At 54.3% G+C, this 26721-nt stretch overlaps 1 protein-coding gene across 1 annotated transcript in view; it reads right to left on the minus strand.

Moving 5' to 3' along the window:
• Positions 1-26721, minus strand: part of FLT4 (fms related receptor tyrosine kinase 4) — a 59296-nt gene that overhangs the window by 17694 nt on the left and 14881 nt on the right. Inside the window, exons 2-11 of the mRNA XM_075164757.1 lie at positions 20553-20649; positions 13849-14123; positions 9479-9591; positions 8414-8576; positions 8027-8166; positions 7155-7323; positions 6252-6369; positions 5449-5600; positions 4543-4705; positions 2568-2712 (exon numbers count right to left, since the gene is read on the minus strand). Coding sequence (XP_075020858.1) covers positions 2568-2712; positions 4543-4705; positions 5449-5600; positions 6252-6369; positions 7155-7323; positions 8027-8166; positions 8414-8576; positions 9479-9591; positions 13849-14123; positions 20553-20649 — 1535 coding nt within the window. The remainder of the gene's footprint in view (positions 1-2567; positions 2713-4542; positions 4706-5448; positions 5601-6251; positions 6370-7154; positions 7324-8026; positions 8167-8413; positions 8577-9478; positions 9592-13848; positions 14124-20552; positions 20650-26721) is intronic.

Genomic DNA, 26721 nt, shown 5'->3' on the forward strand with positions numbered 1-26721 from the left:
GTTAGGAAGAGCAAGAGGGATTGGTGCAAGGAAGAAATAGGATTGGTGCTGCTCTCTGACAGACAGCAAAGCACACAGCAAGCCTGGCCCCAGGCAGCAGCCGTACCTGGGAAAGGGTTACGCAAAAATAGCCCCTTATTCAATAGTCCTTTGTGCATTTCAAGCCTCACCTGTTGGCTCTAGCAACAGCAATGTGGTTTTATTCCCAATCTCTGCTCCTTTTTACAGAGCCCAGCCAGCATAGATGCCTCTCCATGGGAGCAAACTTCTTGTTAAGCCCCTTGGGTCACCATGGGGACAGGCCTGTGCCCAGCAAGGGGGACATGAACACGCTGAGGGGATGGCTAAGCTCCTGCCAAGCTTTGTAACAGTGGGCAGAAAGGGAAAGGACACCAAAACTTTGATTCCCTAAGCCCTCTGCAGTGAAGTGATTGCTTAGTGTCCCACAGAGTTCAGTGGAGTTTAAAGGTACTTACAAACCTGGAAGCACTCCTTTTATCCATAAGGGGAAATCAAACCTGTGAAAGCATCCCAGCTCTCACCAGTTCAGGAAGATCTGTCATCTTCTCCCTTTAAATTCCAAGACATGGTCCTAAAAGCTTCTTCCTCCCTCCTTCCAGCAAGACGTGACTATGATTGGGCAAACAGCCAGGCTGCCATCCTGGGAGCACAGACCCAGGAGATGCTGCCTCCAAATAAGACAGGAAAGGCAGCTGGGGAGTAAGGCTGCTCTCCTCCCAGCTCACACTGCACGTGTGAGCTGCCAAATGTGTTACAAGCACACCCCTTAGAGGAGATCTGCAGTTTGAAGCACAGGTTTCTCCTCTCTCCCAGTTTAAATGACAAGGTAATGACATGCAAAAATCCCTCTAATGAGGCAATCTTTAAAATGCAAAAAAAATGTGTTCCTACAGAGAAACTACTTTGCCTTTACTATTCAGCCAATAGACTTTGGGAAGCATTTCCGTTCTAAGTGGCAATGTATTAGCTTGTGTTAATCAGAAGGAACAGTTATTCATTCAGTGCGTATTCAATACAGCTGAAGTGACCTTATTTCTAGTACTTCTGTGCATACAGCTGAAGTGACCCTATCACTGGCACTTTTGTGTGCTGCCTTTCCTGTTTCTTGGGGATTTTCCTTCTAATCTGCACTGTTATGTTTGAGTTGGGGTTTCTGGATTTGACATCATCCTGCTGTCTGCAGCGCATGGCTGTGCATTGCACACCCTGTGGCTCATTCTGGCCTTTCCGGACAGAATAAAAACCAGAGGAGGATGGTAAAAGAAGACACGCAGAAAGGAGAAGGAGAGGGAGAGAAAGCAGATTTGTGGACATAGTATCCCACCGCAAGTGGAAGACCAGCTCTCTTTTCCTAGAGCTCTTGCATGTCCCTGGGCTGCACAACCTAAGCTGGACCTCCAGGACAGTTACAACCAAATAGATGGAATGAGAAGGACACAGCTGAGGAATAGGAGGAAGAGAATGAGGAGAAAAAGGGAAGGATCAAAAGGGACCAAGACGAGAGTCACATCCGGAGGGGGACACAAGGGCTTCTCACCCAGGAGCTCCCACCACCCCTGCTCACCTCCCTGGGGGATACCAATCCCTGCCTCTCCCTTCGGCTGCTCTGGGAGGAGCAGCATCTGCCCCTGCCACCCTTTTGCCAGAGTGATGAACTCCCGGCCAGGCCAGGGGACGGGAAGTGCCTTTGGAGGTGTGTAGGAAAACAGGAAGTGACTTTCGGAAACGGGGGCCCGTTTGTTTGTTCTGCATCCCTCTGTGAGCGGCTGGTGCCCGACACCAGCAGGAACAGGAACCCCGTCATGGCGCAGACCCGACACTCGCGGCCAGAAAGACAGAAAGAAACAGGCAGCAAGCAGTGTCTGGCTGTTTGCAGGTCACACGCTGCAACGAGGGAGAGATGTTCCTTCCAGAGAGGAAACGCTGTGATGGAGAAGCGGGCTCTGTGGGGCACACATGCTCTCACTCACTAACCTGCAGCGGATGGACACCAGCATCTCCATACCACTCTCACCCCACCAGGATGGGGACAGCTGGATGAAATGCCCCGCTGCACACATGCACGTTCCCCAGGCCAAAGATTTCCTGGTCAGTCTGTGACTCTTGCTGTACCTTCCCAGCTGCCCAGGCTGCTCTGTGGGTTTGGCTCTTCCAAAACAGCTCAAGCAGGAATGCTCAGAAATGGCCACAGGAGCCCCCACAGCACACGTCCCCCATGCCCTCCCTAGCTGGGTGCCCTGTGTTCAACAGCAACAGCATAAACCCTCCTGCGCAGTCAGCCCCAGCGGGAGCCTCTCTGGACACAGGGTAATTTCTCAGAGATGACAGCTCTCCCTCGCCCTGGGGCTGCCTGGTACTGCAGAGCGCCAGAGCTGGGAATGACCGCTGATGGTTTACTTTAGAAGCAGAAGTGTGAACCCCTCCCCAAATCTGTCTCTGCCAGGCTTGTTTCCAGGCCACTTTTGCTGGCTGATCGCAAGGGACCCCTCCAAGGGTGCCTGTCTCCAGCTCCCCGCTCTGGGATGGGCTTGGGGCTACAGCCTCACCTTGTTCCGCCCCTCCACGAACTCCACCCAGGTGTCAATGCTCTCGATGGGGTTCACCGCATCCTGCTGCGACACATCTTTCCAGTCCTTGCACTCGGGCATCCGGTCCCGCTGATGGCGCCTTGCTGCGCGGTGCCTGCTATTGCTAATCCAGCAGCCAGGGAAAAGCAGGAGAAAGAGGAGAGAGGTGGGACAGAAGGTCAGCTGGGAAAAAGGCAGCAAAAATAGCTTTGTGTCTAAGAATTGATGTCCCTGTCCTCTAACTCTGCAAAATTTCCTGCGTGTTTCGGTTACACGGTTTCTAATGTGCTTTATAAGGGTGCTCCGCAATCATCGTGAGGCAAACATCTATAGATGTGAAAACTGAGGCAGGGTACAGATACTGGTGTCCCAGGCAGTGTCTTCACCCCCAGGCCTGTGGTTTCATCTTTCCCTGCTAAGGGTGGAGAAAGGCAGCGGTGAAATTGGTTCATGTGTGCCTGGGGCAGTTCTTGATGCCACTTTGCTCAGCAACAAGGCCTTAAACCCCTGCTGGGACTGTGAGTCAGGGATGTCACAGACTGGCTGGGCGCTGGCCTGGAGAGCAGACGGTGCAGCACCCAAGGGTGCAGCACTCAAGGGTGCTCCTGCTGCCCCTGATTCAACAAATACCAGGAGGGAAACATCCCAAGTAGAGATGCTGCTGGTGTCTCACAGGGCCATGGTGGTACCTCTTCGGGCTGAGACAGGCGAGCGGGGAGAAGTGCCCAAATCTGTCAGGGACCCGGGATGCTGCAGCCTGCAGGGTGCTTCTGAAATGCAGGTGGGGCAGGGAGATGGGAGGGTCTGCCCAAAATCCAGGGTGGGAGGTGTGGGGAGGAGAAGGCTTATGGTGACAGGGAAGCAGGGGGGAGCTGAGCGCCCAAGAGCAGAGGCAAGGGTGCATGCTGGCAGTGCGGGGCAGAGCGCTTGGCGGTGTGAGCACAACGGCGAGCTGTGTAAACAACAGGAAGCTAGAAAGAAGCCTCCTGCATCCTCTGGAGCTATGCTAGGCAGAAATACGGTGGCCTTGGAAGACAGTGCTTATAAATCATGGGCCCCTCTGCTTCCTGACAGGGCCACAGTGCACTTGCATGCGATGGAAAGCTCTCTGGCGTCCCTGGCTCGGCAACAGCCTGCACAGGGCTGTGGGACCTGGCTTCCTCCAGGCACCCTGATGTCCTCCGCCCCGACTGCTCTGGCTACAACTCCCCAGCATCCCTCTTCCTTCTTCCTGTGAGGCTGTCACTAAAAAATGCCACTGCAGTCCTGCCTGATGCTGCCCCAGCTTCCCAGGGCACAGGCAGTGGGCACGCACCCTTCCTGCCTACCTATTGGTGCTGCCTGCACAAACACCCTCCTGGCAAACCGTCCTGGCAGCTGGCAGAGATCTGGCGCTTCGCCAGATTCAGCAACTCTTCTCCACACGCAGCAGCTCTGCTTCCTTGCCTATGAGCACTTTTGCTTCCATCGTTACCCAGAAGATGAAGGACCTTAGGGCTGGAATGGGGTGAGCCCCAGCTCCTGTCTCAGGGTCTCACCAAGGGGCTGTGACAATTTCTCCTGCAATCTGCATCAGTTTCCCCATTAGCACAGTGGTCAGCAGTTTTATTGCAGGTTCTCTGAGATGTGGCTGGGCCATGGACATCCCCTGCCAGATGCAGATGGCTGAGAACACAGGGGAAGCTGTGGAAGCCCTCGGTGTCTGGGACCAGCCAGGCTGGGCAAAACTCCCGCACAGAGCACAAGTGTCTCCGACGGGCTCCACTCTGCCTCTCCGCAGGGTGAGTGGGTGTACGGTGCTCTGAGCTATCAGTCGTTGCTGTCCTCTTGCCATGCTGTGGCTGGGAGAGCAAAAGCGAGACGGGGTCTGGGACACAGCCACGGTGCCCAAGGAGCTCATAATGCCATTCCGGTGGCCTGGTAAGACACGGGCGCTGGAAGAAACGGCACTTACAGGCTGCGTCGGGAGAACATCCGACAGGGCATCCACGGCCTCCACTGCCACTGGATCACCTCCGGCGCCGGAATGCCATAGACCGTGCAGGTGAGGGCCTGGGGGCTCCTCCGGGAGTAGATGCTCGGGGAAGAGGCTTCCTTCTCATGGATGTGCGGAGGAACTGCAAGGATCAGAGTGACACCATAAGCGGCCGCAGGCTCAGCTGCTGCATCCCCAGAGTCCTCCCCAGGCTCATCTGTAGAGCAACTGGGCACTAAAGCACTAAGGCTCTCAGGGCAGCTCCTGGGGAGCTTCAGGCCTGCAAGGCAGAGCAGGTTATACTTAAGCAGATTCAAGTGACATCATTTCTCCTTCCTCTGCCGAGTGTGACTGTCTGGATGCTGCAGGGCTCAAAGCACTGTCTGGCAGCCCCCAGCACAGGGCTACAGAGCCTGCTGGAAACAAATCTCCAAGCAGCAGTGCCCTTCTAGCACTTTTTATGCTGGCATCTGGTTCCTGCACGACAGGGACCAGCTTCTGCTGGGGGAAAACTCCCTAGGAGCTTCCCACCCAGAGGAACTGCTCCAACTCCAGGCTTTATGTGTGTTGCAGCTGCCCTGTCCTCAAGTCCACATCAGTCAGGGTCACCCTCAGGAGCATCTCCAACTGCAGTTGGGAAACGGCCCCTGAGCAAGGAGATATTCTGCCCAGAGTGATGGAGCCAGGAACAAAACTGTGCCGTATCGTCCAGGCCACAAGGAACCAGCCTCACTGTAACCAGAGCATCCCTCAGCAATGGGGGAGAAGGTGTTGATGTAGGTACCAAATGCTTTAGGACAACAATGGGGACTTGGTCTGGGAGCAGCCCAAAGGCTGGGGCCATGGGCTCAGCGCTTTCCTCCCAGCCCTGGCCCCCTCCCTTACCATTGACGATTAACTGGAGGCTGATGCGCTTCTCCAGCCCTGCCAGCCTGTTCCGCAGAACCAGCGTGTATGTCCCAGCATGCTGCTCCGACACATCCTTGATCTGCATTGAAGATTGAGATTGCTTGGGAATTAGCTTCCCGTCCTTGTACCTGCGGGGAGGCAGAGAGAAAATGCAGCCATGGGGAGGAAGTGTCCCACTGGCAGCTGGGCAGGGGTTTGCTGGTCCCCACTAGAGCGCAGTCAGGGTGCCCCTTCTAGCACTGGGGACCTCTCTGGGGAGACCCCTGGGCTTTCCCTGGACCCGAGTTAAGGGTCTGCGCATTGTCTCGTATGGATGTGTGTGGGGTTGGGGATGTCGTAGCTCTGCCCTGAGCAGCGTGCAGGTGCAAAGCTCCCAGCTCCCAGCCAGCTCTGGCGGAAGAGCAGCACGATGCGATGCACAACCTGGCCCACTCTCTTGCTCCTCTGGGCAGCTGTGACCCCCGCTGCAGGGGGATGAGGGGCAGCTCCTGTGGGAACTCCACTCGGCCCCTCCAGACAGCGCAGAGCTGCCAAGTCAGGCCAGGACCTTTGCTGCTTCTCCCCCAGACCTCATCTCCTCCCATCCCAAGCTGTGACAGCCAGGGCAGGTGGGAGAAATGACCCCCATGGGTGGGAGAAAGTGACATTTGGGACACTTGGGACATTTGGGACAATCTTGGCCACAGAGGGACCTAGGAAGGAGGCCAGGCTAGGCTTCCCTACTTGGCAGAGGGAAGGAGGAGAGGAGGGGGTCGCTCAGGCTAAGAAAGGTGCGTTACCACTGGAAGTCTGGTGGAGGGTAAGCCACGACTTTCACCGGCAGCTTCACGGCTTCGTCTCCTGTGGTGGCTTCTATTACCGGGCCCTTCCTCCACTCCACGTTGATGAAGGGCTTTTCTGCAAGAAAAAAGGTGAGCATGGAGGAGACGAGAGCACAAAGGGTCAGGCTGTCACCAAGCTCTGCTGCTTTCCACAGGGCCCGACAGCAAGGACCAAGGACAGCGGGGTGTTGTAGCAGCACAGTTGAAAATGACTGCCTCTCTGCAACGATGAAATCAAAATAACTAAAATCCACTATTGTCCCATCTGCCCATATGACCCTCAGCCCCTCTTCCACATCCCTGTTCCCAGGAGGGCTCCCTCCCTGGAGCACAAGGGGAGGGAGGGAGTGGATGCCAGGCAGGGCTGGGCAGGCCGGCACAGCGCTGCGACTCTGGCAGCTGTCGAGCTGCCTCTGCTTCGCCGTTGGGAGCCATTGGGGACGCAGGGAGGCTGTGCTGCCCCGTGACTTTTTGCTGCCGGAGACAGCTGCCCAGTGCAGACGGCACCTTGTGCACCCGCAGCTGGGTGCCTCCCAGGCCAGCCGTGCCGCAGGGACACTGCATCTGCTGCAGGGCCACGAGACCTGTGTGTGCTGCCATCCCACCGGCATTTGGGCCAGTTCGGTGTTTGCATCTCTCTCTATTGTCATCTTGGCACCTTGATGAGTGTGATCGTGCTCCCAGTGCGGTGCTGGAGAGCAGAAGGGCTGAGGGACTGGAAGAAGGCTGGGTCTCACTAAACCAGAGTGGGATGGAGCTGCAGGAGCCCCTCTATTGAGCTTTGGGCCAAACACTTCCTAAGCAGTCTGGGGATTGCTTGGCTCCGGCTGTGGCTCTGCAAGGGAGCAGAAGATGCCGTACCGTGCACAATGACATCGGTGCTCTCCTCCAGCATCTGGGCGCCGTTGGTGGCGGTGCACGTGTACTTGCCCAGGTCCTGCTGGCTGACATTGTGGAGGGTCAGGATACTGGAGAGCTCTGTGTGCGTCTGCAGGGACCGGCGCTCGGGCTCCATCACTGCCCGCTGCATCTGCGGGAGATGACAGAGAGAAGGGGATGAAAGACATCAACGGGATGGGGCTGCGCAGATGGGTTCCTCATGTCTGCGCTTCTTGCTGCCCAGTGCTTGCCTCTCCCTTGACAGGCGTCTCCACCACTGACTGCCATCTTCAGGGATGGAAAGGCAACGAGCTCTGCGTGGCTGACCGCCTGAGGTTGGGGTCAGAGTTTTAGTGCATGTTTTGCTCTGACTTGCAGCCCAGTAACCAGGCTGGGAGCCCTATAGGTATGTGAACAGAATGATGCCCTCAGGGGACTCCCCTGTCTCACCGTTCACAAGAACCAGAGGCTACAACAGGGGGAAAACACAGCGGGGAAGGGACCCCCTCGCAGGCTCTTGGTAACCAGGGCTGTGTGGCTAGAAAAGCTCCTTTTAAGCCAACAATGTTTGCTCTGGATTTGCACTGGTGGAAGTGAAACCAGTGTTTGCCCAGGAGAGCAATAACACCTCAGCAAGGAGGGTGCTTTCTGCCAGGAAAAGGGGTTTTCCCTCTGCCCACCATCTGCTGCAGGAGAGAAAAATGGGAAAGTGCTCTGACTGAGATGTCCAGGGCGCAGCATGGTTAGGATCATTGGCCCTGCCAGTAATGCCAAGAAGAACAGTGAAGGGGCAGAAGAGGACAACTCAGAGGGAAGTGGTTCAGTGCACGGGGAGCCGCTCTGTTTGCTCGTACCTGTTTGCCAGGGTAAGTCCACTGGAAGCGGACACCGGAGTTGAACTCGGCCCACACTGTGCAGTTCAAGACCAGCTTTTCTCCCACTAGCAGCTCCATAGCTTTCTTGGGATACAGCTGGATGTCGTAGAGCTCACTCCCTGATGTGGAAGAGGCAATAAAAAGACATTTCTGATCTATTAACTCTTTGACTCAGACTATGAAGTTACAGGAGGCTTGGGTATGACTTCCTGCTGCTTGGTGTATCTCTGTCTGGCACACAGCAGAGGACATATAAGCACCATGCAGAGTCTATGTAGCTAGAGAGGACCATAACAACCCCATGAGCCACACTGATGGACTTCAGAGCCACCCAAACTACCCCCCTGCACCTTCCCAAACCTTCACCTGCTATATGGATGATGAAGAAATTGGATTTGAAGACCTTCTTGTCAATGACAGTCTCACACTGGACGAACAAGGAGTCCCTGATCAAGTGTGTGGGTACCAGCACCCCCTTCTTGTTGTCCCAGAAAGTGCTTTTCCCATCAGGGTGGATGAGGGAATTTTGCTGGAAAAATCAACGTTTTGCCAACTGAAATAAGAGGGTAACAACATCCCCACCCCACCCTTTCCAGGCTTTGCCCTGGCTAACACATCCCTTTTGTGGGAAGAAACGAGGCAGCATCATGCTGTGCTGGCCTCCTGCCCTCTCCCCACGAGGGTTTGTCATCTAGGAACTGCGGCCTCCCCTGTACCCCGAGCAGTCGAGCAGCCGTATCCTGCACCACGAGCCTCCCCATCTGCAGAGTGGGCCAGAGATTTCCAGGAATGGAAACTTATAGAGATAGCTAAGGAAATTGATGCTGATGTCCCAAACATCGGCCTCACCGGGATGAGTGCTGACCTTGGGTAGTGTCCTTCCCGGGCAAGGGAAAGGCCCCTGGCCCCCAGAGTGTCCCTGGAGGCCTTTATACAATAGTAACACTCATCCTGGAAGGATGTATTTGCATTGTTAAAAAAAAAAAAAAAAAGAGAAAAAAAAAGGGAAAAAAAAAGGCACAAGCAAACTGATAACAGAGTTGTTTTTAGTCATCAGCCTCAGGGCTGCAGCGTCCTCCCTTGTGGGGATGCCGACCACCTAGAGGGTTTGTAGATCACAGGGACCAGAGCGAAGAGGGGATGCTGTGGGGAAATGGGATTAAAACAAAGTCTTGTTTTGTTTCATAGAGCTCCAGGGAAGAGAAGCAAGGTTGGCAGGAAACCTGTGGGGTCTGCCCAAGGGAACTGGACAGCACAGCTTCAACCAGCAAATAAAACGAGGAAGCCAGTGGCTTGTACTTTCCATGGAAAATGTATCCCATGCATTTTCCATTCCTGGCAGTGCCTGTCCCACTTCCACTCAGGCAATTACAAATGCAGAACAAATACAATACATGTCAGTCCAGAGTCTCCCACTGGCTGAGCACTCACCGAGACCAGGGTGATGTTAAGATCTGGGATGGACACGAGGCATGGTACCCAAGTGTTCTCTTTCTTGCTGATGAGGAGCGTCTCCGGCTTGTTGATAAATGGCTGTTCAAAATCTGAAGAAGAGATATAAGGAGAAGCACAACTAAACAGAGGCAAGAAAAGAACTGGGAAGAGGGACAAACCAGAAGAAAAGGAAGCTTTCTGGCTTTCTTTAACACAGCATGAGCTTGCCAGAGGGAGTGGTGTTGAGCTGGATGGCCTCATCTGAAACATGCAACAGTCAGAGGAGACACCTGGAGCTCAGGAATGCAAAGGGAGCAGCCAACGTGGGTGCCAGGGCCAGCTGGCTCCTCCGCACCAAATACCGTACCGGCAGAGCGGCACTTGTGTGACATTTGGGCAGTGCTGGAAATGACCTCCTCTTTCCTGGCCCCCTCAAGGTCTCTGTCTGGGTTTGACCCTTTGCGAAACCGATGGGTCTCGTCCTGGGCTCAGCGCCCAGCTGGTGACTGCGTGGCCCCGTGGCAGAGACGGCGTGGGGCTGTGCCGCCCTGGTGCTGCGGCAGGCAGCGCGACCTTCCAGGGCAAGGAAGTGATCCGCAGCGGAATGGTATTCAGATGTCATCCTGCAGCCATCCCGGCCGGCAGATAAACAGATGAGCTGAGCTTTCCAGGGCTGCCACTCCACTGCCTCCCAACTGCTGCAAGCACAAATATTGACAGGAAGAGCGAAACCACCCAAAATTAATCAGTGAAACGACATAGCAAGGCCAGGGGCGTTACACTAAACTCCACGTGGAGCTAGCACCAAGAAGCAAAGGGTCTGCAGAAGGGGCTGCCCCATCCTGCTCAGTGAGTTGCCTGTGTCAAACGAGAAAAGCCCAAGCAGGGCTCCACGGTGGAAGGGAGTTGACGGCAGCATATGAAGGAGACGTGTCATGGCCCTGACCCACCGTGCCAGGCACCATCCAGACACAGAGCGCAAAGACCAACCTGATCCCAAAGAGATGGCAAGCTAACAGGGCAGCACAGACCCCATTTCTGGTTCTTTCTCAGATACGCTGGAAAGAGCTGGTGAGACCAAGATGCAAAATACACTTGTATCCCAAGCTGGCCAGAGGGTGGGAAGGGTGAGGTTTGTCTTGCAGTGCCTCATGCCAGCTGCTGCTGAGGCACCTGCTTATGTGTCTGCTTGGCAGCGCTTTTTGTTTGAGGGTTTTTCTACTCTTTGGACTCTCCCAAACAGGGCATAGAATCAGCAGCCACCCAAATTGACTAAATGGGATGAAGACAAAATTGGAACAGACAACGAATTGCAAGGCTGCTTGGTGTCCTCTGGCAGTGCCTCACTGATGGATAATTTCTTCTGTAGCATCAGCCCCTGCCTGCCCATTTCCATAGGGACACATGCCTCACAGGATGCTCTGAACAGACACTGGTCCCTAGTGTCTCTGATGCCTGGTGTTGCCAGCGTCTTTCCTCTGTAATAGTCATGTCTCTGGAAGTGTTCACCCAGCACGTGGTCATGATTGGCTTTGTTCATAGAAATTGTCCCCTGGGTGAAGGGGGCTCTATAAGGAGGTGGTGGGTCCTCATCTGGGAGACACAGGGCTGCCCCAGGGACCTGCTAGGGGAGATTTTATGGCTTCTGGTATGCTGGAATCAGACCAAATGATCCCAGTGGCCTTAAAAGTTACTCTTTATTCACCTGGATTGCAGCTAAAGCATTGATTTCAAGGGACCGTAGCAGGAGGATGTCTGTTTGTCCAACCTTAGACTCTTTCCGTCTGCTACCCAACCCCTAATGCTGCCTGTCTAAAATGACAAGTCAAAGATGAATTTGGTAATGATCCCATTTGGGGATCCTGCTGTTCAAATCACATTGGGCCCAACCCAATCAACCCAGTGCTCCCACTGTTAAGTGCATAAGGGAATTCCTTTAATTTTTGATCTATAAAGCTGTTGCTTCAGTGATAGTCATGCTGCAAAGACCTACTCAGGGTGAAGCGCTTTTTTCTACAGCTTAGGTGAAACAAGCCATGCACAGGAAATGTGTTGGTCAGCTCTTAAGAAAATATGGATTGCCCAGAGAATTCTTATCTTTATTTCCTGGGGTTTTGTGCTGCCACAGGATTGCTGTCTTCTGAAATCACAGATTTGTTTCCGAGTGTGAACGTGTTCCGCATCCCCCTCCCGAGCCCTGGGCATATGAAAGGGAGTAGGCGCACAACTGCCAGAGGTGAGAGACTATGAGGTCCCCTCCAAGCTCAGATGGTAGCCAAGAACTAACTGATTTACTGGGCTGGTCCTGCTGCCAATGAGCTTGTGATTCATGCACTAACTCCCCTCTCTGACCACATCACATATTTTCTGTAAGGCTGTCTTAATGGGTCAGATGGGAATAATTTAGCATCTTCTTCATTAATATATGCTAAGCCTTATGAGATGGGGGCTGTACATACCCTATTCCGCCCTGATGAGGCATTCTCTATGTTTACAGCATTATCTGTAGCTGTAATAAAATACACACCTAACCAGACACATGGGAAATGAGATAAATGCGTGGAGAGTTCATTTGAGAACTGAGCTGCAGGTAAAATACAGAAGAACCCATTCTTCCAGCCAAGCACAGATATTTTGTTCCTGGCAATTCCACCAAGCTCTTAACACGAGAAATGAGGTTGATGGATAAATCTGTGGTCTGATCATGCTGTCTCCAAACATCCCCAACACTTACATCAGCCCTTCCAAGCTCTCGAGGGACAGTTTCACATTGCAGCCCAGTTCAGCAGGAACAGGCAGGGCTTTATCTGGATGTTCTGCAATGGCTACGGTTACCATATGCCTGGGTTTTCCTGACATGTCCCCTCTCCTGCCTGAAAGCCTGTCCTGTCTGGAAAGGCGGATTCTGATGTTTCCTGGATGTTTGATAGCCATAACAGGGCACAGTCTGATTGGAATGAGTACGAACATGTGCTGTGTAGCTATGTCCACAGCAACACTGCGACGTGTTGGCTGGATCTGTTGCACACGCTCTGTCCACAGGCACTGCGAGTCCCATGGGCCCTGACAGTGTGGGATTTATTGCCCCTAAGCTACACCGCACATGCACACTTGCTGCTCTCTGGTAAACAGGAGAGCCATTACTGAGCTGCACATGAGGCCGGAGGTGAGAGAAGGTGGACAAGGAGGCAAAGGAAGTGGCATTTGCTGGATCACATAGAAAATCAGGCTCTTGCAAATGCATTCCCTGCATGTAAGCCTGTTAAGCTGTACTTATTTTCAGCATGTGTAAGAAGCTCTCTGCCTCCATCCTGATACAACACTCTAGAGTGTCTGAACATGCCTATCCTACATGTCTGGGATCCAGGGAAGCTCTGTCCTGTTTTAGGATGGCCAGCAGAGCCCAAGGAAGAGGAGGCAATTGCCCAAACAGACCCCAGTTCCTCTCCAGCAGCTGCCCAGCTTTTCTGATTTGCCCCTGCATTTTTCTCTGCATAGTTGCAGAAGCAAATGTGGCTTTGCCCTGGGACTTCTGAAAAATGCATCTTGTATGTCATGACCTGCCTGGCTCATGACAACTGCACCAACTAATAAATGGGGGCGGAAAGAGAAATAGCTCAGCCAACTGAGCTATTCCAGGGGACAGCGCTCGTTTATCTTGCTGGAGTGTGCTGCGAGCAGTGGGGGAGAAGGCAGAGGAGGATTCCTTGGGGCATGGAGAAGGGGAGTATTGGCCCTGCAGCCGCTTGCTGAGCTGGGGTACTAGCTCCAAGCCTGGTGGACAGCCCTCCTCCTCCAAAACACGTCTTATAACCCTGCCTGTGCGGGCAGCCCCTGCACAGACAGTGTGGAGAGGAGCATCTGGGTCTGCCGCGGTGGAGCGGCTCCAAGGCCATCCAGCCTGGGGACAGGAGGAGGCTGCACATGGCATGTTTGTACCACTCCTCCTCTCCCTCTCTCAGTCTCAGCTTTACGGAACATTATCATGCCTAGCCACTAGCATCTCGGAGAGCTCCCAGCTGCCCAGAAGCTAACTCTTGTGCTTTTTTTAGCAGTGGAGCATCTCTCAGGCTGGCTCTCACTCCTTAAATTCCTGCATTCCAGCCCGGCTGGAGCGATGCCCCCAGGCTGGGACGTAATTGTATCCCAGGCGCTGCCATCACCCCCCCAGAAGTGGACGGATATTGGTTCCCTTGAAGTGCAGGGAGCCAGCCCTTGGCCCCCTCCCTGAGCCTGCAGCAGCCATGCTCTGCCCTGGGAGGCCGGGGGGCATGTCGGGCTTTTTAATCTTTCTGACATTGGGCTGGTGCATAGGCTGCCCCTGAGCTCCCCTAGCCTGAAAGCACACATCGCTGGATGGCTCTTACCTCTCACAAATACGTAGGCGCTGATTGCTGTGGTGCCCTCGATTTTGGCATCAATGTACTTGTAATAGCAGCGGTAGTAACCCGTGTCGTTCGCCTGGGTCTCCGTCAGCACGAGGACTTTGCAGTACGGCTTCGTGCCGGTCCCCTCGCAGTCGTCTTCTCGGATTGCCCGGCTGCTGCTGGGGGCTGCTGAGGCCACGAACTCGGTCTCCTTGTCCTTCTCAGCAGGGTCCACCTTGCCCCCAGGCCACGACCACTCCAAGGGGTGCTGGCCTCTAGACGTGGGCAAAGAGGAGAGTTAGCTTTGGGCCGAGCAGGGTGAACGTGGTGGGGATTTAACTGCCCTGTGTGGCTCTGCACACATCTGCATGTGGCCCAGCCAACCACCATTCTCAGGCTGCGGCATGGAGGAACGGCCGTCCTCCAAGGAGAAAAACAGGCTCAAGGAGATGGCAAGCAGCCTCACTAATCCGTGGGCAAGCACAGGCTCGTTCCCCTCCCTGGGCCACCTCTCCAGCCATGCTAGGAGATATCAGCCCACTCACAAGCAGGTCTCCCCCTCCCATGACTTTGTCCTACTGATATTGATGCCAGGACAGGGAGCCACATATGGCCCTGAGGAAAAGGCTCCATTTATTCTCTATTCCTTCTCATTATTAAAAGGGTCCCGAGCTATTAAGAAAACACACGGATGAGTTGAGTTCCCTTGGCTCAGTGCAGCTGCTGGCTGGGGCTTGTGGTGTGATGAATGGAGTGGGAAGGAGAATGAGGGAAGAGAGCAAACTGGAAAGAAAATGAGAAAGAGAAAAGCAGGCGGGAGTCAGGGATAAAAGACAGCGAGGAGAGAACAAGGGGAGGCTCAGCTGATCGCCTTCTGTCCAGCTGCCAGCTGTTTCCTTCCCTGCTGCTATGGGAGCGGGCTCCTTATTCTGCACAGCACCCTGCAGCCCCCCTGACCCCCCGAGCCCCCGGCTAGCCCAGGGCTGCTGCCCCTTCCCACCTCTGCAGAGACCCTGAGCTACAGACACCCCTCCGGGGCACGACCACAGAGCCTGTTCACCAGCAGCCCAAAGACAAACGGAAAAGTCCAGGAACTGCAAGAAACCCCCAGACAGAGTGTGCATGTGTGTATTTATATATAGCCGAGGATCTCCAGAGCAGGAGGCTTGCGTATGCACATGTACGCACATGCACACGCCACTGTATCTTGCTATAACTGCGCTTGTTTACTACAAACACAACAAGCTTTTATTCCGTGCTGGAAGTTTCCTTCTGTGAAATCAGAGCCCCTTTCAGAGGACGGCCTAGTCTCCACTTGAAAGTTTGCCAGTGTAGCTGAAAGTCACTTAAGAACGTGCAAAAAAAAGAAATGGGAAAAAAGAAGACATTGCAAGAGACAGCTGTGGGGGTAAAAACGTCCTTTTGTCAGCACCCTTTGCTCTATTAGGGGAAACTGGGTTCATCTATTATGCAAGTTGGGAATAGGCACGTTGGCACATGCAACTCCTCTGCCAGGGCAGCTCTGCGGGCAGATGCTTTTAAGCGCAGCCAGACCGTGACCGTCACCAATAGCTGGAGAAAGACAGCAAGGGACAGCGAGGAGGAAGCAAGATAAGGTGCCATTGGAGGGCACAATGGCTCAGAAGCAATGAGGACAGGATTTCTGTCCAAGCGTGGGGGAAAGACCTGCCCCTTTGTGTTTGTCTTCAGCAGCTGATTTGTCTTCCTGCAGACTTTGCTCTCTTCCAGCTCCCGCTGCCCAGCTCACCGCGATGAGTTCAGAGACAGTGTGCTGCACTCTCCCCGTGTCACCAAGCACAAGGGCTCTGGAGGCAGTGACGTGCCCCTGGGGACAGCCACGCAGCCCCTCTTACCCAGCTCAAACTTCTGCATTCACTAAAAATGCCATCAGTGCCTGAGGCAGGACTGGAAGCACAGCTCCAGCAGCTTGTGTCCATGAATCACGGCAGGCTTTTCCAAAGGATCAGAGTCTCACAAATGCTTCAATAAAAATAACACTCTTGAATTTTGAGTTTTTCCCATCCTATGCATGCACGGCGAAAAATAATAGTAAATCTGATCACCAAACCAGTAACACGCAATGGCCTCTGCCATGCCCATTGCTCTGCTGCACTGGGCACAGACTGTGAGGCTGGCCCCGCTCAACCCAGAGCTGAGAGCTTCAGACCCCGACTGCGCAAAGGAGCCGCAAAGCCCTTTGCGTTTGCTCAAGCATTTTTGGCGCTCCACGTGGAGCAGGGTAATTGTAGAAGTCTCCAGCGTTTCCGCTTTCTGTTTGTTTACCCACTGGATTTTCATGCATTATCAGATCCACTTGTTTTATTAACCATCAAGGCTAGCGGTAGCTGAGTGACACGTATTTATATAAACACGGATGGGCCAGTACAAACAGACCTGCCGACCAGCCTGCGGGCAGCTCTGAACTAAAGCATTCCTTGCATCGTGTGCTGCTCGCCCAGATTCAGTGGGGACACAGAAGGTGTAAGCATTGTGTGAGCCCAGGTTAGTGTCGCTGGTATGTTAAGAGGATGAAGAAGGCAAGGATGAGGGCAGGCCAGGCTCGCTTGGGTTTATTTCTGAATCTACCCTCTTCTGCATTTGGGGAAAGGTCCGGGCAGCAGTTTTGCATGGTTCCCTCCCTCCTATCTGTCACCTTGGAAGATTTGTTCCCAAGTTGTTTTCTTTCAGCTCTGTGATAACGTGCCTCTGGGCGATGGAGCCTGCTGATGCCAGCTGGAAACAAATGCACTGTAGGCTTCTCCACAGCTGTTTTCCGAAATCTTTTCAGGACAGATGCACTTCAAGGGAGACGCTGCAGTTGGCACCACTTTTCTCCAATCCTCTTTGAAGTTCCTAAGCGTGATATGATGGGCAAAGCTGGCTGTGGCTTTGTGGCTTTGCTGGGATAAGACAAATCCCTCCTCAGCATCACAGAGGATGTTCACAGCAGTCACACACATGTAGGAAAGAGCAGCAGGTGTTGCGTGTCCCCGGACACTGCTCTGGAGCAGCCATGGTGCGGCATTGCCTTGTCCTCAGGCTCCTTCAGCCCTGTCACAGTGCTCATTTCCTCCGTGGGAGCCGAGAGGGCTCTGGGTCAAATACTTCCTCTCTGCCAGAGTAGTGTTTGTGCATCCGCAAGCATCTGCGAGTCAGCTCTGTTAACAAGTCACTGGGCAGCAAAGGACAACCTTGCCCTTCCTTTTCTAAACACCATGGCTGGGTGACGCTCCCTCTCCACCTCAACGCTCAGCACCTGCAGGATGGGATAGGATAGGATGGCTGGGGCTGGGCTGGCACTGCCAGGACCAAGTCGATCCCTCTGGAGGTTTCTGCTGTTGTGCAGCCAGCTCGTGTGGGCTTTGCTCCAATATTCATCAGCCGGAACAGCACAAGCTCTCTGCTTTCCCCCAACGCAGGCTGCCGAGGGCATAAAGCATGAATGCAGAGATTCACAATATTCTTTCCTTCCTTCTCGGGATGGAAACTAATAAAAGATGCACTGTCTATGTGGGCATCAGCCCCTTCGCCCTGCTCTGCCACGTGCTTAGATCAAAACATTACTGGGGCTCTCAGCCAGCCCTGGCATGATCTGTATTTTGGGGAATGCTCCTACACTGGTCCTTTGCTCTGTCTGGACCTCTCAAGGGTGCATTGCACTGGGTGATGGGGGGAACACGTCTGTATGTGACACCATTTGCAAAAGCAGAGCCCCAGCATCTGGTGGCTCCTTGCGGGCGTGCTGTGTCTTGGGGTCTCTGTTAAGCATGCCGAGCTCCAGAAGCATCGCTTATCCCATGGCCTGGCATGGACTCTGGTCACTGATGAGGCTAGGTGGGCTGCGGAGCAGGACGGGGGCTGCAGAGCTGCGGGTGTGTGAGATCCAGGCTGCTACAAGGCGGCCTGAGAGTACAGCCGGCTGTGGGACTCTCACACTCAGTGGGTGAAGCTTGAAATGTCTCTAGGGAGTCTCACGCGGTGGGTTTTGAGCTCAGCTTTCTGCTGCAGCACTGCTTCAAGCCGGCCCGTACTCCTGGCTCCAGGGCAGCTCAGAGAGCAGCCAGAGGACATTGTTCTCAAGGGAAGACCAGGGTCAAACTGAAGCCACCTCCAACACAATGCTCAGCAGGGAATCCCTGGATCCTGGATTTGATTTCGTATTTGTTTCTGCCCTACCCTGCCCCACCACCCTCTCCTTTGCCTCTTTCTCTTGGTGGTCTGCATGTTTTTCCCTTCAGCTCCCATTAACACAAGGCAGGTCTTCCCAGGGTGGGCCATAGTCCAGAGAAGAGGTTGGAGAAGCAGCTGGGTGTAATTAGAGATCCAGGGACCAAGAAAGATTTACTTTTCGTTCAAATGAAGTAATAGTGTCCCACAGTCAAAATGCTCTCCTCAAGACATTAGGCAAACACAGGTTTGAGAGCTCAGAGGGAGAATGGGAACCTCTGAGCCATGCAGGAGATACTGAGACTTATCTACTTGCGGATGGTGTGAAAGACACTGCACAATCCCAGAGGAGCACATCTAGGACAGCAGGATGCAGAGGCGGTGGGCAGCCATGGAGCATGTGGGCAGAGGGTGCATGGGTTTTATTACTGTTTGCAGATGGTCCTGCTGATCTTCCGCCAGCCAGTTCAGTCCTGCACAGCACCTGGGAGCCAGGGATAGGGATGTTCCTTATCTCAGCTGTGTCCATGCCAGCACGCTCTATGGATACTGCCTAGTGAGCCTGAAAGATGAGCCTTGGCGCTGCAGCAGGAAACAGGGAGCTTGCTGCCACTTGGAGAGACTCTGTAGCTTGTTCGATGCTCCCTGCAAGGGCAGGCCACGCAGAGTCTGCACTGGAAATGAGATTTTTTTTTTCATGTGATTTTCCTTCATACTAATCGATACCTAACAAGTGCACAAAGAAAGGGCAATCTTGTCCTTCCCAGTCCAGGAGGGTTACCCGAAAAGAAAGGCTTTCCACTTCACGGTGCTAAACAGGTATGTTCATGCTTGACTGCAGACTTTAGCCACACCCCTAACTTCAGTATGTCCTTTAGCCTTGGCTCAATCTGCAAGCAATACAGGGCTGCCTCTGCACGTCCCAATTACCCATGAGATCCCCCACCTTAAGCTGCTGCAAGAACACAGGTCCGTTCCATCACGTGTAGCACTCTCAGGCACGCCACTCCATGGCAATTGCCCGGGGAAGTGGCAGCATGGACCAGTCCCGCAGCAGCCAGACATGGCTGCCAGGCTACGGCTGCAGCGCTGCCCGATGCAGAGTCCTCGGGGCACCTGCACAGGGCTCGCTGTGGACACGGCAGTGCACACCTCTCCCATGCTCTTGAAACCACTTTCTGTGTCTCTCCTTGGGCCACTGCTGAGAAAGGGTCTGGCCTGATTATAAGCTCATTTGGAATAATCTCACTGAATCTCTCCTCTTCCAAGGTTTCAACAAAGAGTGTCAGCTCCCACGTCCCTCTGCGGAGAGAACTGCCATGGCAGAGCACTGGAGTCCCCAGACTCCTCCTTCTTCCTCTGTGCCCCACACGGCAGCTATATGGCTGACCACATTCCCCAACTCACGTGTTTCCTACAATCTAGTACACACCATGGCTCCTCAGGTCACCATATGAACAAGCCCACAACCGCTCAGCTTCCCAGACCAAGTGAAATCAGTTCAGTATGGCCATCACAACCTTTCCTCTGTCCCTCTCCCCTGGCTATGAACTCATTCACAAAGTAAAAGCAATGCCATCTGTTCCCGGAAAAGTTAAATATGTTTGCGACAAGACATGAACACAATGCCAGCCAAGTGCTTGCAGTAATTGCTCCATGGTTATATATAACACTGAGAAACACCCATTTGAGGCCCACACTGAATTTATACCCCCATTGGGCCCTAGCACTCAGATCCCAAGCATGGATCTGCTTTCAGCTGCTGAAGGGAAACTCCAGCTTTGTCAGGAAAATTGACCTTGGTCAATTCTCCCACTTTTTTTTTTTTTTTTCTTTCTTTCCAAGATAGCGGGTAGTGCTGAGAACATGTACAGCCAAGTGTCCCAGCATGGGACAAATCAGTTCAGGCACATCACCTTCTCAGAGCCAGTCTCCAAAACAACCAGATTCTCCAGTTCCTCACAGAATTATTCACCTGGCTTGGCTGGGGCTTCTCTTCACCCCCACGTGTACAAGGCAGAGCGTTAAATCCCAGCTTCCTAGAGAAGCTGGAAGCCTCTCACAGCCACACTAAGTGCAGCCTTGCCTTCTCCCATGGATATTTCTCAACATCCCCCAAAATGACTTGCCAGATTTAGAAACCAGAACTACAACCCTAGCAGCCCCTGATGAGGTGAGAATAAGCAACGTCAGAGAAAGACAAGGAGTTAGGAAGGCCAGCTTCCCTAAAGAGCTTACAAGGAAGCTATCAGATCATGCAAATGTTTCTCTATCTTCCTTCTGCCTGCAAGACTACAGCAGAGGTTATCTCCATCTCCTCTGAGATGTCTTCAGCTTCTTTTTCAATTAATTAGATTCAATTAGATGAATTCACATTTGGTGGATGTGGCAGATTTCTAGTCAGCTGTGCTAATTTGCAGGTGTGCTGCAGCCAAGATCTCCCTGGTGGGCTGTCCTTGCCTGGTCCTCCAACACTTACCAGGTAAGAGCACTCTAGGCAGAGCCATGCGCCTTACCTGCAGGTGATGGTCAGCGTATCCTTGGCGCTGATGACGTGTTCCTCCTCAGTGATGCTAAGAGTAGGGGGGGTCATGGAATAGCTGCTCACCAGATCTGTGGGGAGAAAGGAGAGAGGGGATGATGCAGACATCTGCTAGTCTGGACCCACTGCCGTGGGCAGCGGCTAGCTTGGCATCATGAGCCCAGAGAGGGGCAAAGCCTCCTGAAGGAAACATCTCGTAGGAGTTTGCTCTTCAGCAACAGCTCATAGGGCTGGGGCCAGAGAGCCCCTGGACTCAGACAGACAGACTAGCACAGAAAAAGAATGGAAGACCAGAAATCAGGGAATCCAGGTGTGGCCATTCCTCACCAGGTGACTGAGATTGAGCTCATTTGGACTACTGCTCTGAAATGATCTTACCTGATAACTGGAGGGAGTCTGGCAGCAGATTTTTCTATACGCATGTAGTTTGCTGTAATCAGGGGACAAAAATCCATCTGCCCAGATACCACAAATGCAAAACGCCTGCGTTTGTACAGAGATGCTCTCAGGAGCCAGCAGGCATTCACTGAATGCCCTTCTCCTGCCGGGCACTCTCGGGTACAGGCAGTCACCCGAACAGGACCAAACCTTTGGGGATTACAGCAGACCCCTTCCCTGCACCACAGCCAGGCGGGCATTCCTGAAGTGAAATTATCCAGGCTCAAGGACGGGCAGTTAAACACATTATCATACACTTCTCCCAGCCTTGGTCTGGGAGAGTCCCACTTCTCCTGTGCTTGCATCTCTGGCATGCCAGACACGCACCCTAAGCGAGCTCCTCATGGACAAAACATCTCGAAGTACCGGTTACCCTCAGAGACGTACCGTTGTTTTTCATTAGCATGGTGTTGCTGACTGTCATTACTTCGTGATCTTTATCTTAAAACTCCAGCTTCTGGAGACGTGAGATAATTCAAAAGAAAAGTCTCAGTGACTGCAAAAACAAGCAAGCAAACTAACCAGAAATAGAAGAAAAAAAAAAAAAGTTGCAAAATGTGAAGCTGTGACTCAGGTAGATGCTAAATGCTAAGGAAGAAAAGAATGCAAAAATATGTGGCTAGCTCGATTTTCTACAGAAATGTGAGGTTTTCACAACTGCGTTCTGTGCATATCTGTCTCCTTCCCTCGTAACATTCAAACCCACGTATGGGAGAGATCTGGCAGGGAGGGAGAGGTCTCAAGGACGTGGTGTTTCCACAAGTTTCACAAGCAGCAGGAACGCTGTATGATGCCTCTCCTCCAAAACCATGGCCTGAGGACCACGGGCCTTGGCAGCCCTGTGATAAATCTTGCTCTATGGGGAAACCTGCCCCAGGAGACACCAAATGGCCGCCAGACCCTCTGACACAAGGCCTCCGAGGCGCGGCACGAGGAGCCAGGCCCGTGGAGAAGCCGGGGTGCCCAGGGTCCAGCGCCACCAGGAGAGGCTGCTGAGGGGGACACGGCGGTGGAGGGACGTGCCGAGCGTCACCGCCGGCACGGCCAGGCCAGGGCTGCCGGCCTTGTTCTCCTCGATTGTTCTCCACTTCCTTCCCGCCTGCGCACGGCCCCGAGGTGGTGTCCCCACGGCTGCACCCATGGCAACGGCGGGGCGCTGGCCACCTCTCCCCGCCATCTCCCGCCTCCTCTTCCCTCGCCCACGTGAGGCGGCGTCACCCCAGGGGCCGCCCCGGTCCACCTCCACCTGCTCCCCATGGCCTGTCCTACAGACACCTCTCTCTCAATGACAAGAACAGCAGCAGCAGCCGCCATCGTTCGTCATTCAACACGTGGGTCAGGTCGGCGTTACCAGGGCCCCTGGAACCAGGCACTGCTCGGCCCCCCTGGAGGACACCCTGCCTCGTGCCTCCAACCTCCCCTTCCCTGAGGGAGGGGACACCAGATGTCACGCACAAAAATGTGCCCTGGGGCTCTGAAAATAAATGAGCGCATTTTTGGTAAAATCCCTTCAAAATGTAACGAGGTTTATTAAAAAAAAAGAGGGAGGGGGAAGAATCTGACCGCTAAGCTGCATTTCCTATTAATGCTGGACACGCTTATCCCAGTGCAAACACCACTCTCCAGATGGCCACAGCCTGCCAGTCCATCGCCCCGGCAAGCGGCCGGGGGTGCCCGCCGCCCCCATGGCGCTCAGCTCAGAACGTGAAAGATACGTCTCACCACAGGGCTGGCTGGGGGCAGCAGACCCTCTTACCCTGATGGTGCCCCGGGCAGCGAGCAGAAGGCTAATCCCCGAAACCCTGGCACGGCAATCCCCGGGGCTGGCTGCGACAGGCGCCGAAGTGGGTCTCGAAACTGGGGTTGTCCCCCTTGCTTGAACCACTAAAAAAAGTGGTCCAGGGCAGCGGGAGCCTCTCAGCCGATGCTGTACACCGCATCTGCCCCACCACCGGGCTCGGGGGGAGCAGGACGGCCACAGAAATAACCCGCTGCCTCCCTTCACGTGCCGCTTGGTGATCTGTTAGCAAACAACGCCGGGGGGTGGAGGGGAAGAAAGAAAAAGTACGATCTGTGCAGGTTGAGGCTGTGGGATTCCTGCAGATGCATCCTGTCCGCGGCCCTCCGCGAGTACAACAGGAAAAGGAACCACTGCTCCCTCCAAAAGCACCGCAGCGTGGAGCTGGGGACGCTCCCGCTGCTGGCAGCCAGCACCGGGCTGGCCCTCGTGGCTGTCCAGCCTCCTCGCCGGCCCTGGACTGCCGGGAGCTTCAGGGACTCCCCACATCAGGCACTGGCCACGGTGGGGACCCACTACTCGCCCCTACATGGGCTGGCATCTTGAGATGCTGATGCCCACAGCCACCCATGGCATCCAGGGTGCACAGAGCCATTCCCAGCCTGTAAAAGCATCTTCAAGGCCATCAGCTTTCCCCCCAAAAATTCTCCATCCCTCTCTGTGCTTGCCAGATGGATCCACCCCATTGCTGCCCTTGCCCTTTCCCTCCCTGGGGGACCGTGTGCCCTGCTACAGCTCTCTCCTGTGTCTCACTCTCCCCAGCACTGAACTTGGTGCTGGGTTTGGCCATTAAATCTCTGCTAACTGACATACAGATGGTTTGTGTCTCCGTCAAATCCCAGGGTGCGAGGGAGATGTCTCCAGAGCATGGAGCATCTCCTCTCCTCTGAGTCCCTCCTTCCCCACCTCCAACCCCGGCGATGCTTTATCTCCTTGTCCCTCCAAGCAGACTCCACTTTCTCATGCACACCAAATCGCGCCCTTGCACAGGGAGAGCATTAATGTAATTAAAAAGGCATGTGGCAGCCCCGGCGAGCTTTGTTTTTTCAAGATGGTTTCCAAGCAAGTTGGCAGCGGGATATTAAAATAAACAGAGGGGGATTGATGGGATGCGGGGAGAGGAAGCAGGATCCCACAGCCACTCACACCTTGTCTATTTTCAGAGAAGTGCGTTTCGCAGCAGTTTTCCTAACCTTGATCTCTCAGCGCGCGGCTCTGAAAGGGGCCAGGCTGCACCGAGGGCCTTCTCCTTATCGCCAGTGGCTCCTTCATTTTCTCCAGCCCCCTCCACCTCTTTCTGCACCCTGAAATCACTGCTGCTGTCAGCACAGCGGGGCTGCCCTGTGGGGTCCTGCATCCCAGGGCTCTCCCTACTTGGCGGGGAAGCCACGCTCGCCCTGGAAAGCGCTACCCACCCCAGGGTGTCTCGCAGAGACCGAGCAGCCCGCAGGCTCCAGCCTCGTGCCTGACCTTGAGCACGTTGCGGGAAAGCCTTGCCAGGGGCCTGGTTTTCCCTTGCGATGGCTGCAGACAGCTAAATCATTGCAGAGCAACGCCTGTGCCAGAGCCAGCACCACCGCAGTGAGAGATGGCTTTGGAAACCTGTGCAAAGGCTGCGCATGGGTGAAGGTGCAGGCATGGCACAGCATGGTATGGGACGACACGGCTCCCGCTCTCCCTCTGCTTCCACTCGCAGGAAGGCCTGCACCGGATTCTCCCTCCGAGCCCCCCCCACCACCTCAGCCCCTCTCCGCTTCCCCTTCCCTCCCTCTCTGCTGAGTCGGCCCTGCTGACTGATTAACGGGGCGCCTTTCCGGAGAGGCGTTTTGTTCACACTCTGTCCTTCTCGCTGACTTCCTCCGCCGGCGCTGGACTGGATCGCTCTGGCCACAGCCTCCGCGTGTCCCCAGCTAACCGGCACAGCTCACACTCCTGCCACCAAACTTACTGCTTCAGGGTTTTGTGACCAGAGCTGCAAAATAACATGCACGGAGCAAAGCTGATCCAGATAAGGCTGCATGCTCCTGCTTGTCTCCCTGCACCTCATGTAGCCAGCCCAACCCAGCCTGCCCACCCCAGTGCTGTACTAGGGCAAAAGATAGGCTGGAAGGGAAAAAAAGAGTGTCCTTTCCCCCAGCAAAGCTACTCTGACCCTGCTGCTGCCCCCCAAAAGGCTTTGCTGTATTCAGGCAAAAATTCCCAGTCAACGAGCATCCGAACAAAGCAAGGCAGAAACTCAAGATCTTTCTACAAAAGGGATTTCTGGCAGATTTGTATTGAGCAGCTGAACCCCCAGACCAAGGCTCCGGGATGGAGCCCCTGCATTTACCCACATACTGCATCTGCAACGCGAAGCACCACAGATGAACCTCTTCTGACTCGCTGGGCTCAGGCAGCTGCTCTGGCCTGTCCCTGGCTGGGGCTCAACAGCACTCTGAATGCCCTTCAGCCTAGCGCCCAGTGCTACCAGATAGCCCGATGTGGCTCCTCTTGCAAAGCGTCTCCCATTTCTCTTGGGTTTTACACCCAGCCTGAAGCCTTGGGTGCCCTGAGCTGCCCCTGCAGGCTGCAAAGCTGGTGGTGGTGGGGCTCTTCCCTTGCAAGCAGGGCAAGGCATGCACTTAGACATGTAATCATGCACCATAGTTACTATGTGAGCAAAGACCTGCTCCTGAATAGCCGACAATAAAATTCCAGTACCTCACTGGCAATTGGGGAACAGGGACTGAACAAGCCTTTCTGATGCAGAAGAGCAGCAATAACTGGCACTGGGGGAGAGGGAGGAGAAACCTTGCTCCGCCCTTTCTGCGGACCTCTCCTCTGGCTTTCCAGGCTGGGCTTGTCCGAATTAGCAGCATTTGCTGGCGAAACTGCATGTGCACCATTTCCCGTTGCCCCACAGGAACTAACCCCAGCACCGCAGGTGCCATCTTCCCCCTTTGCTCCAGTTACCTCTTCCCCACCTGCCCCGTGCTGGCATAATTGACTGCCCTGGTGCTGGAGGACCTGCGGCCGCCCACAGACACACGGGAAGTCCATGTGCTGGAGGCAGAGCTGGGCCAACTTCCCACCTACAGGGCTGAAGTTCCCCCACGGAGCGACTCCTCCTCACGCACGGGGCAAGCATCCAGCTGTGGGTTGGAGCGGCAAAGCGCGAGTGTCACGTCATGCAAGGAGCAGGCAGCTGGCAGAGCAGCAGGGGGAATTTGGACGCAGGGCTGTCGGCTCCTCCTCTTCCTCCTCCCAGTGCTCGCCAGCTCGGAGGAAGGCTTGTTTTGCAGAGAAGTGAGATATCGCACGAGGCTGAGAAATGAATGGCAGGCTCTGGCCAATGTGGGGATGAAACGTGAGGTGTTTTCTCTCCAGCCTCAGAGTGGGCAAGGTGAGCCTCAAACCACAGTGGGAATTCACACCAAAATGGAGGTTCTGCCCAGCAGCCTGTGCCTGCGGGCTGCGAGGGCAGGGTGACAGCCACCCATGCCCATGCTGAGGCTGGGGGAAAAACAGAGAGGTGGCGTGCTAAAGGGCTCTGTGGGCAAGATGGAAACAGGCTGAGGTGTAAGCAATGAATAAATTAAAACCAATAATGATAGAAAACTGGAAATCCCCCCCAAACTATATATTTGCACAAGGGCAAAGGAAGCAGGTCCCTTCTTTTATGGGGTTCATGAAAGATGTTCCTTTTTCTGCAACCCAGGGTTGACCATCACAAGGCAGAAAAATCTCATAATCACCCACACTGATGGGGAGCGAGGCAAAGAAAGTCAAGAGCTCTCTGGGCTCCTTCAGCTTTTGGACTTCCAAGCTGGCTGCCTCATCAGGGGACAGAAACAGAGGAGCTTGAAAGCAGGAGCCACTTTCAAGAAAGCTGAGCTGTCCTGAGGAGCAAAGTTACCTTTGTAACCTT

This window comes from Calonectris borealis, chromosome 15, assembly GCF_964195595.1.
Source record: "Calonectris borealis chromosome 15, bCalBor7.hap1.2, whole genome shotgun sequence".
NCBI lineage: Eukaryota > Metazoa > Chordata > Aves > Procellariiformes > Procellariidae > Calonectris > Calonectris borealis.